Source organism: Aethalodelphis obliquidens, unplaced genomic scaffold (genome assembly GCF_003676395.1).
Source record: "Aethalodelphis obliquidens isolate GAN/ISIS:26980383/991018 unplaced genomic scaffold, ASM367639v1 scaffold8, whole genome shotgun sequence".
Classification (NCBI taxonomy): domain Eukaryota; kingdom Metazoa; phylum Chordata; class Mammalia; order Artiodactyla; family Delphinidae; genus Aethalodelphis; species Aethalodelphis obliquidens.
This window is the reverse complement of record NW_020837952.1, coordinates 24,239,773-24,251,800: the sequence shown is the minus strand read 5'-3', so window position 1 is coordinate 24,251,800 and position 12,028 is coordinate 24,239,773. Positions and strand designations below refer to the sequence as shown.

The following is a 12,028-nucleotide window of genomic DNA, read 5'->3' as shown; positions in this document are numbered from 1 at the left end:
ATTCTACAAAATATGAAAAACTGATCATAGAGAATGATTCCAAAAATGATAAAAAGGTATTTATTTTTATTGCATTAATGCTTGGAACTGACATTTCCAGACTCAAATTGGAGCACAATAATTGTGCCCCTCTATGAAACATACAAATGATTGAATATACAAAATTTATCTCTAAGTCAAGGAAAACTCCATACATATGGGATGGAGTCCTAAATCTGATTTTTAAGTCCCTTGTTGAAAATTGTGTATTTCCCATACATATCATGTAACAAATGCTGCTTAGAATCCCAGGAGAATGTTAAAAACTACCTAGTGCCACTAAAAAGACTAATAACAGCAGTCTCCCTCAACTCCTCTAAAATCCTCTAGGCTCTCTTGATCCCCAAGTTACACCGAAGAGAAGGATCAAACTTGGGGAAGTAAGGCAGGAAAATTATAAATATGACACTAGACTGTAAATACATTGAAAACAAGCATTACATCTTATAAACATATCCCCCCCATGTTGTTTTGTATGTATTTTCAAACATACAGAAAAGTTGAAATAATTTTACAGTGAACACCTATATACCTACCACTAGACTCTACAATTAACATTTTACTACGTTTGCTTCATCACATATCTTTGTGGTATACAATTTTTATGTTCTCAATCTCACTTTGGAAATGAGAGAGATAAATCCTGAGTTAGTTGATGTATTGAGAATTTTCCCTATGTTCAATGTTCTTTCACTCTTTGAAACTGAAATGAAATCCATACTAATGTTTAGAATTTACAAGGTAAATTTTTATTTAAAATGTACCATGAATTAAGGGTAACTTTGTACTTGTCAACATGCCATGGCCAGAAAGTATTTTGGTTTAATAATTCGTCATCCTAAGGGAAATAAAGCCTTTGAACTCACAGACTTTCTTCTGACCGGCTCTAGGGTTGAGCTCTAGTCACATATGGCTGACCCTGATCCATATTTTTGAATGAAATATCCTGAGCACCAACTATTCTCTCTCCCTCTTCAGGAAACAGGCAAACTGAGCCCTAGCCTCAGATGAGCTACTAATACCAAGTCTAATAGAAATCAGGAAAGAACACTGGGACCCACAGGGTAATTCTACCCTAGGGCTAGTGTGGAGAATTGAAGACTGACTGATAAGCTCCACTTCCGCGCGCACGACGCACACACGTGCGTTTTGTTCCCACTCCCAAATAAAGAAGCCCTTCACCTTTTGGGGACTCTGGCGTGAAGAGTGTCTAAACTGTTTGTTAAATGCAGATGGGAGAGAGAAGTCTAAGATGGGCTGCCGTGATTGCAGCTAACCCGGAAGTCATTCGACATCAGCTCTTCCAAGGCTTCAGAGGAAGTCAAACGATGAGAGGGTAGTAACATTCCTACCCTTCGGCTCATATTCTGCCTCTGTCCCCAGAGGAGGGACCATGTTCAACTCCTTAGTTCACCCCCAACAGCCACCAGTTATTGAGAGTTTCTGCATGGGAGGCACTGTTCCAGATGCTTTGCATATGATTATTTTCACTACTGCCATTTTAAGAAATAACACAAAAGAGAAGACGAGGAGAAGACAGGAGCTGAGTAATTTGACAACATGCCAAAGACAAGAATCAAACTCAGGCAGTCATTCTAGATCCTTTGCTTCTAACTATTCCTTACACTACTTTTTATTAGACCTTACCGAAGGTGCTGCCAGCCTACTGGTCAAGTCATGAGCGAAATAGTGGGCCATGTTTTACTACTGGGCAGTGTTTTTTTCTGCTCAAGGTAGGGTCAGGAGCCTCAACGTTTTTCCTGTTGTACTGCTCATTTGTGTGTTCCCTCTGACTCTTCTCTGCTAACACATTTGTTGTTGCTCCCCACTCCATTCGAGTGCCAACTTGCATTCTGATTTTGTGATAAGCCTCAAATGTATGGTCTTTGGAAATGAGGAATAAATCTGTTTTCCTGATTTTGACACTCAGCCCTCTTTAGTGGTATATATTCATGCATTCACAGGTTCTTACCCACGTGGCTACCTCAGGGTAAGCTTTCTGGAATCTCAGTCCTCATGTTTATACTCATCTGGAACCTCAAGAGAGGCAAATGGACATGGCTGAACTATTGTTTTAAAAGTACTGTGCTATGTTCAAATGTACGTATTCCTACAGTCAAATCGAGAACAGTCCCAGCCCCTTTAGAAACAGAATTTTAAAGAGAAACTAACAATGATACGATTGGCCATTCAAGGCAGGGCAGCAAATATTATAATATTTTCTTTTAAAAGTTACGTATTTATATATAATAGGTACAAATATATGTTTAAAATATAATGATATACGTATAAAAAGGTGAGAACAAATCAGTGCATTAGCATAGTACAAGTTTTCTACATTGTATATGTACATTTTTTTCAATATATTTTAGAAAAAGATTAGTCTCAGTCATTCCATCATGAAATAATAAAAGCCTGAATAACTCAGGTGCTAATATCAAGACAGAGGAAGGTATTTATGAAAAAACAGGAATTAAAATTTACTAAACCTTATATGTTTGTATTAATACTGAGATCATAATTTATGACAACTAATAACCATAATAACACTTTATATGTAATTCTGCCTTCAAAATGTTCAAAACATATACAACTCAAGTATCATATATTTCAGACTTGTCTATTTTGTCTCTTTATTTATATGCAGATTATGTGGTCATTATATCTGTTGATGCTTTAAATCCACCAATCAGGAAAAAGAACACGGTCTAATTTACAACAAATGAGAAGAACCATGAAGCATGGAATACAGTGTTTACTTTTATCTATTTCCAGCTTTTTCTGTTATCCCAAGTCTGTTTACACTGAAAATATATGTAGTCAGAAGCAAAAAGGCCAGTGGCCATACAAACTTTCAGAAGTCTATTTGAGGAACATGAATGAAACTAGAGGAAGTTTTAAAGGAGGTTCTATCCAAGTTCAGATTTGAAAGAGAAGCTTCTAGAATCACTTCTGAGCAGAAAAAGAGCTCACCTTATCTAATTCATCCTTAGAGAACTCCAGGTCAAGTGGCTTAGAGATGGCTGTTTATAGCATCCTTTTATAAAAGACGAAGGGTCAGAGGAAGAAATTACGGGCAGTCTTAATCGGCATCACAATGTGCCACAATGCCAGTACTAGTTTCTTAGTGAACCTGATATTCATATTTGTGTCTATACCAGTATTCCAGATTTATATAATAACAGTGCAAAATGGCTGCTCAATGTACAGTTGTCCCTTGAACACACAAAAGTTAGGGGCAGAGCTTCCCTGGTGGCGCAGTGGTTGAGAGTCCGCCTGCCGATGCAGGGGACACGGGTTCGTGCCCCGGTACGGGAGGATCCCACGTGCCGCAGAGCGGCTGGGCCCGTAAGCCATGGCCGCTGAGCCTGCGCGTCCGGAGCCTGTGCTCCGCAACGGGAGAGGCCACAACAGTGAGAGGCCCGCATACCGCCAAAAACAAACAAACAAACAAAAAAATAAAGCACTGTGTAATGAGTCCAACCTTCAAGAATATCAAAGAATGAAGGGCTGAATCTATCCTAAGCCTCTCTTCTACAGTGATTTATATCTTTGTATTTTATCTTAAGAAGACAGATCTTTAATCAGTCTCCAACATAATTTCAAGTAGTCCTCAACACCTGTGAGAATAATCCCAATACACTTAACCCTTATACGATGCTGTTTTACCATCACTGCACGAAAATGCAACAAATGTAGTCTAAATTAAAAGAATCAGCACACTAAAAGAAAATAAAAATAAATATTAGGCTAGTTTTAAATTGATAAAGTAGTTTTACTCTATAAAGTACTGGCAACCATAAATGGGCAAGATTTTTCAGTAAAATTATTAGAGTAGCCTAACACAGTCATATACAGATACACACCTGTATCATACTTCTGCATGATGTCAACAGAAAAAAAAAAAAAGAACAAAACTAGTTTATGTGGATAGACACTGATGAAGGACTCACTGTCACTTACAGATGATGCTTTCTCTAACTCCCCACTTAAACTTGATTTTAAGTCCACAACATCACAGGGGCTGCCCTTAAAATAATAGGCTTGCTCCATCAGTATTCCCTTTTCTATTAATAAATACAATCATTGCTCTCATTTTCCATGATTTTCCACATCTTAAACACTCTTATTCACTATACCCGGAGTATGTCACTTCTGAAGTAAGTGTCATCTCTTAGAAAGAAAGACATGATGTGTTGTTGGAATTTATCTTGAGTTTTTTTGCAGTGTGAAAATAATGCTAACATGTAAAAGACATGATTTTAGGAAGTGACAAACTGAGATGGCATCCATCTTGGACATTTCCATAAAAGTAAGTACCTCCGCATATATGCAATAATACTGCTCATCCCTTTCTGGTTTAGAGAATAGAGAAACAAAATAATTCCAACAGGTCACTATATATTTATTGTATGTCACTGCCATAGTTTCAAAATGTGTATACTGCTACCCTTTTTAGCAGTACCTAGTAAATTGTTGACTATGACAAATTGTTTGGTTTAATATACAAAATATTCATGGAGCAATAAAGCAGTGTCCCAGGGCTGTCTGGACAGCAAACTGCTGCAATTAGACTGACAGTGAAATCTACTGAGCTGTGCTTTTCAGTTCAAGGTCACAAGTAATTATACAGAAGTGACATTTGTACCTTAGGGCTTTCACTGTTCCAGGAGCTTTTGCAGAAATAATTCCATGAAGCAATACAATTAGTGGAAAGCAATATACCAACTTCGCTGGCATCAATGAGCAAACAAGGGTCAAAAGGTAAAGTTTCCAAAAATAAACACCTCATTATGGGCATTCAGGAGCTTTTCGATGCCACCATAATTCTCCCATCTGGAACATTCCAGAAGCTGAATGCCAAGAGGAGGATTATGGGCCAATACTAACTGAAAGGTCTACTGATAAAAATCACAGGAATCAAAAAGACAACTGAATTCCACCTAGTCCTGCACTAATCCAAGTTGATTTGAAATTCTTAGAAGTATTCTCAGTTCCTATAAGAGCCACATTTCTGGTTTATCCATAATGAAGAGCACTTCAATATAGGATTTGTGGAGATGATAGCTTTTTAACTTTCAAGTATGTTTTCCTATGTTCAGACTTAGTGAGGTGATGAGGCATTACTTAAAAGAAGTCCAAGAGGGGCTTCCCTGGTGGTGCAGTGGTTGAGAGCCCGCCTGGCGATGCAGGGGACACGGGTTCGTGTCCCGGTCCGGGAAGATCCCACATGCCGCGGAGCAGCTGGGCCCGTGAGCCATGGCCGCTGAGCCTGCGCGTCCAGAGCCTGTGCTCTGCAGCAGGAGAGGCCACAACAGTGAGAGGCCCGTGTACCGCAAAAAATAAGTCCAAGAGACTTCACACACAATTTTGAACCCTTTAATTTTGAATAATAGTGTGTGTATGTATCTTTTAGTATATATATTCTTGAGGAACTGATCATTAACGTTTACAGAACCGAACATCTTAAAGAGGTAAAAGCAGTTTTAATCTTTGTAAGAAGGTACTTTCTTAATAAATCAGAAGGGACCAAGCATGTGCGTGGTATATAGCAAGTACTCCACAAATGATCTCTTCCCTGACATTTACCTACTCATTACAGTAAAACACATATTCACAAACTCTCATGCTCAACATCCTAAAAGTTTCGACTTAGAAGCAGAGCAAAATAAGTACAAATCCACATATTTTAAATTAAGAAGAAAAGCTAGTGAACTATTTATATACTGAACAAGAAATCGGTTGTGCAGAGTACAAAACAGGAGCCTATATTCAAGCCAGTTCAACACACCTTGCTTTGAATGTCTACCATACATATGTCAAACTGTGAAAAGGACACATTTTTCAGTAAAACCAGAAAAATGTTTCACCTCTGTATTTTCAAGTTGTGAGTTAGAATTGATGCATTTTATTTCACTGAGGTAAAACACTGTGCCTGTTAAATTAATTCATCACAAAGGACTACAAACACTTAAAGTAATTACATGAATGATCTTATAATCTCTACTGGCAATTGTGTGGAGTCAGGGCTGTGCCCAAAGCTTAGTCTATAAAGATTTATGATGCTACATTTCATTTTTCTCCTTAATACAAACTCACAAATCTGTCATTAGACTAGGTATTCCTGCTGACACTTAACAAATTGAAATCTTAAGTATTGATCAACTGATCAATCAACATCTGAGTTTCTGACTTATTCACTGCAAATGCCTACACCAATTGGGTGGCCAGGAGATCATTAGAACCCCATTTTCCATCTTGATACTGCTCAATGAAAATGTTCATTCCTCCCCCATCTCCCTACCAACTAGAAGGTAAAACTACAGGGAAATAGGGATTCTCTTGTACCACAACACCAAGCTGTTTTTTTATATTTTTTCCACAGAATCATGGATCCTCATAGTTTGTCTAAATTTTTATATTCTTTGTTTATATTCATATATTCTTTATGCTAAACAGTCCTTTGTGAATTGGCCTGGGCAACTAAGCATCATTACAGACCATTATTTAAAGTTCCATTCAAGAAATTTTCAAAATGACTTTTAAAATTCATTCCATTCCATTTCATTCCATTCTTTAGTTTGCAATCCATTCTGTGTTTGCAAAAATATCTCTTATTTGGGAAATGAAAGGATAGCACTTGTAGAGGTACTTTGCTTTCTTGCCAGAAAAGCAGGGCTTCTATCAAAACTCAGAACTGTAGTATTAATTGCTTACCTAACCCACTTCCCTCCTGTCAACTGAAAAATAATGAACAACCTAAAAGTTGAGAATTATGTTTTATTCGGGCGGACAAAACTGAAGACTTTTTTGCAACAAAGACCAGGCAGTCAAAACATCAAAAGGTTATTGTTAATTAAAGAAAACCAGATACCTCAAGTTAAGGAATTTAGTGCTCTTCTATGTATGGGAAGATGCAAGAGTCAGGGCTCACTGAAATCATTCCTTTGATATGCACCTCAGCTATCTGGGGCCAGCATCCTGTGCTTTCTCAACCTGAGTCTCCTCAGGGTGCACCTTCAGGGGTAGTTGCAGTGGCTGATGGTGGGCATCCTGTTTCTATCCTGAGTTCCCTCAGGGCCCACTGCTGGGGCAGCTACAATGTGATGGCTTGATGGCTGCAACATCCATCTTTAATGATATGGCAGGCAATATTTTTCATTCACACTCTTCACTAGCCTAATACAGTACGCAAATTACCATCAGTGTGAAGGACATTTTTAAAATGTGAATAGAGAAAAAGGATTAAAGGCTCCTCAGTAGTTAAGAAATTGAAGGGCTTCCTTTAGACGGAAACTTAGCTTGCCAACTCTTTCAGATTAACACCCTTAGTGACAACAACAGCAAAAAAAAAAAAAAAAAAATGCCGACCGTTTAAAACACCAACAGCGTTCTTGGTAACACACTTATTTGTGCAGAAATTTATAACCACAATGAACTGAAAACTGACCAGGCATCTTGGATTTTATAGTACTTAGTGTTTTCTGAGATTTACTTATATTGAAGGTAAACTCAATGAAGGAACCAAACTGGCACAAATAATCCATCCATTTCTACCTGGATTGATGCAAAGGGATCCATGTAGCCCCCAATCCAGTGGCACTGGTCATAAGATCAGAACAAATTAATAAGCTGTTGACTCTTTATGGCCTCTTCTAAATTCCTTACCTCTAAAACTGTGAAAGAGCTAGGTGTCTTCTGGGAGTACAAAGTGAGTAGTAAATAATTTCTGAGACAGATGTAAAAACAGACCTTAATCACGCCCCTTAGATCCAGTTCTAGCTAAAAATCTTCTTTCTATTATCTCACTATTCCTTGCTTTCGTGCCTTAGCCAGTGGGTCCCCACACACATCTCCTGTACTAATGGATTCAATGAAACGCACCACAAAAGAGAATATATTTCATTATGAGCAGGCTTTCTTTTCTGGGCACCACCACTGACCCTTCTGATAAGTGCTCTCACAACAGTGCAACAGTTTAGCAGGTAAGAGTTTCTAAAAAGGTAGAAAAATGAGGTTGAAATGCAACCCTCAGTATTCAATTCCCAGCTTCCTACTCAGAAGCTCTCTAAGACCATTTAAAAATATATATTAGCGCAGTCCTTTCTTGATATTTTCCATTAGTTCCTTAGACATCACACATGAAGACACAAACCAAAGCTCACAGTTGCCTCACGACTCTCTTTCTAGGCTGGCTGGAAAAATGAGAAGCTGATGTGTGCCCCAAGGACATGAAATCAGAGAATTTCAAATGCCAACTATGCCTCCTAATAACAGCAAGGCAGGTGTTCTCTTTTAGGAGAGCTCTAACTTGCTCCATTACTCCAGAGATGCCCCAGGACTCATACCTCATCCTGAATCTCAGAAAATTGTCCACATGAGGTCAGGCCAGCATGTCACTAGAATCAAGTCAAGGGTGGGCAAACACAGCAGAATCCTTTACAAACCCACTGGATGGATGAATTCAGAAGACTTTAGAAACGAAACCACTAACTGATAATGAAATCCAGACCCGTAGCAACACTTGGCTACAGGATTAATTTCCATGAAATACTATGTTATTTTATCTCTCAAAGCACATTCATTTTCAATTTATAAAATTCTATGTAAGCAAAAACAAAAATGACCAAGCAAAAGGAAATGAATTTGTATTACCTTCTTCTGATCTTCTAGCTTGTGACTCACTGGATTCTTTCCATGTCTGTTCATCTCTGAAGATAAATCCATCACATTAGGTTCTTACCCTTCACAATGGAATCTCTTCAAAAAAGCAGCAAACTAATCCAAGATGCAATCACTAGGAAAACACTGGAATGCCACATTTCCCATCACGCACCGTCTCTGAACTTCATCAACTCCAAGGAATGATTAAAAAATGCATTGATTGAATGGAAAACATGAATTGTGTAATTTACTCCTGGGACTTTCCAAATCAGCATATGGTTTTAAATGCGGGCTTCTCAAAAGCAAAATATTCATCCAGGAATTTTAACTCCAACTGCTATCTTTTTCTTTCTTCACAGTTTTCCATTTTAACAAATAATTACACAGTTCCTGTAAACCTGTGATAAGAAAAAATAAGCACACAGTTAATTCTCCCCCACCACTTATAGTACAATTAATGAAAACTTCTTATCTGTAATGTCCAATTTGGAAAAAGATTGTAGGCATGGGTTATATTTCACATAAAAGTAAGAGCAAGTGAAAGGCATTATTCTCTAACCCTACGGCCTTTAAAATACCAATTATAATGCCTGAACCAAAAGAGAATATTAAAACCAGGGATTCATAGCACATCAAGCAAAAAATCAACAGGGAATACACATACATTCACCAAACGTGTATACGCTCCATGGTCCCGCTCATTAATTTCAGCGTTCGTAGAACTACAGAATTCAGAAAAGAGCCCAAAATAACTAGACACTATGCTAGACTGACACTTTTCATAAACAGCTTTATTTAAACTTCAAAATGAATCCATAAAATGGTTCTTATTACTCTATTTTAAGATAAGGAGACTGAGAGGGTAAGTAAATTTTGTAAGTCTAGTCAAACAAGTGTAACAGGACTACAATTTGAATTCAGATACCTTTGGCTCCAAAACACATTCTTTGTCCTAGACATAGTTGTGTCAATTCATATTACATATTTTATTGTCCACAAGGATACCAAAAATGAGTTTATTAAGTGCCTTGCTAGAGTATGAATGCACAGGGCACTCTCCTTATAATCCAGTGGTTTCCAAACCCAGCCAGAAACCTGAATCTACTGGTAATATCTTAATCACGTAGATTCCTGGGATCCACGCAACCCTGCTAATTCAGAAGCTACAGGGCAGTGCTGTTCTGGGTTTTGTTGTTGTTTTTCCGTCTCTTCTAAACAATTCTGATGCAAGAAAACCACGGAAGAGTTGAAACCTCCCGCTAATACAGGGCACTTCCCAAACTTGTCTGCATTTTGGAATCATCTGGGAAGCTTCAAAAACTACTGACTCTTATGTCTCATCCCCAGAGACTATGATTTAATTAGTCTGAGATATGGCCTGAGTCTTGGAACCACTGACCTAATACATATATATTCCCTTTACGTAACTGACCAACCACTGCATGAATACATCAAAGAGGAAACTTAGTGTCTCAGAAGGCAGCTCTTTCCATACTGGAGCAGTTCCAGTCTTTAGATTGTTCTTCCTAATTTGGAGATAAGTCTGCCTTCCTGAATGTGTCTGTACATTTGCAATTATTTACATCCTTGTAGTCTTCAATGTACACAAAATCTTTTAAATTTCCCTTTTCATCTGACAGTCCTTCAAGTATCACCTTAGTGGGTTAACCATCCCTAGTGCCTTCAACAATTCCTCACTACCCTGGTTATTACTTAAAAGGCTTTACTTTTGACATGACCCATAAAATGTGCTATCCAGAAATGAGCACAAGGGTCAAGCATGGCATGCTCTCTTTAATAACTCACCTCCAGGTACCACAAAACATGCCGGGCCAAGCATACAATAAATGATAAAGTAGACAGATAATGCTTGAAGATCAGCTCCTGAACTGTTTCCTGACTAGTCATTCTTTTGCCAAGCCTTGCTCCTTCTACAACTCCTCTGCTCTGCTGCGTAGGTATTTTTACTACATACTATGTAGTACATAGTTTGTGTACTCTGTGAATGTTACCAGCAAAGGAGACTGCACGGGCAAAGGCTTGGTCATAGGAGAAAACACAGTCCATCCGAGGAATTCAAAGAAATTCAATGAGAAGCCACTGTAAACGTTTAAGGAAGAATGTAACATAAAATAATTTTTTATTTTAAAAGTTTGTCTTAACTAAAATATGGAAAACAGAAGGGAGAGAACAAAACCGGTGGCAAGAGAAACCTTCTAGGGATTGTTAGAACCATTAAAGAGACAACAGCATTCTGAACTAGTGTAGGAGCTGACCGGTGGGAAAGAATGACAAAACTGAGTGATACAGTACATAAAAGGAGGAGTTGACGGAATTGGTAATTGATTGGACATGTGTGTGGTTTAAGGGTTCATGAGCATAGGGACAATGATATCATTATCTAAGATGGCAAATCCCACAAGAGAAACACTTTAGACAAGGGGAAGATAAAAGAATTTGTAAAGCAAACAAAAGATGCTTACTAAAATCCAAAAAATTCCAAGCCAATCTCACTGATGGACATAGAAGTAACTGTCCTAAAGGAACACTAGCAAACTGAATCCAGTAAAATATAAAATGAATCATACATCAGTTCCAGGATGGTATCACCCCAGGAATAAAAGACTGGTTTAAGATTTGAAAATCAATCAGTGTAATTCACCACATTAACAAAACAAGGAAGAACAATCATATGTTCATCTCTATTGGTACAGAAATATAATCTGACAAATTAAACATTGATTCATGATCAAAACAAAAACCTCTTGGCAAATGAGGACTAGAAAGAGACTTTCATAATCGTCCTTTATCTGATAAGGTATATTCATAAAATATCTATAGCAAACACATACTTATGGGTGAAAAGTTAAAGACTTTCCATTCGCTCAGGAATAACACATAAATACCTGCTAATATGATGTCTATTCAATATTGTACTTAAAGTCCTAGCCATGCAGTGAGACAAGAAAATATGAGAGAGGGAGAGAAACAGAGACAGAGACAGAGGGAAGGAGGGGGAGGGATGGAGAAGGATGCAGGCAAGCAGTATAAGCATTAGAAAGGAAGAAAAAAAAACAGTATTTGCAAATGTCCTGAATGATATATATAGAAACTACTAAAAAAATCAAGAGATACATTACTAGAATTAATGTGTTCAGCAATTTTCCTGGATACAAATATACAACATTCCTTTATATTTCTTTATAACAGCAACAAATACTCAGAAAATGAAACTCTAAAAAGATACTCTTTTACGCTGTCACTTAGAATAACAAATATCTTGGAATGAATCTCATAAAAGATGGTAAAAACTTTATGATAAGGC

The 12,028-nt window shown here is 37.7% G+C and overlaps 1 protein-coding gene across 4 annotated transcripts in view; it reads right to left on the bottom strand.

The window, feature by feature from the left end:
• NAV3 (neuron navigator 3) overlaps positions 1–9,098 on the bottom strand; it is a 592,658-nt gene extending 583,560 nt beyond the window's left edge. For all 4 annotated transcript variants that reach the window (XM_027107085.1, XM_027107086.1, XM_027107087.1 and 1 more), the window contains exon 1: positions 8,695–9,098. In XM_027107085.1, coding sequence (XP_026962886.1) covers positions 8,695–8,766 — 72 coding nt within the window. In that variant the 5' untranslated portion in view covers positions 8,767–9,098. The remainder of the gene's footprint in view (positions 1–8,694) is intronic.
• Between the last annotated feature and the right edge of the window lie 2,930 nt (positions 9,099–12,028).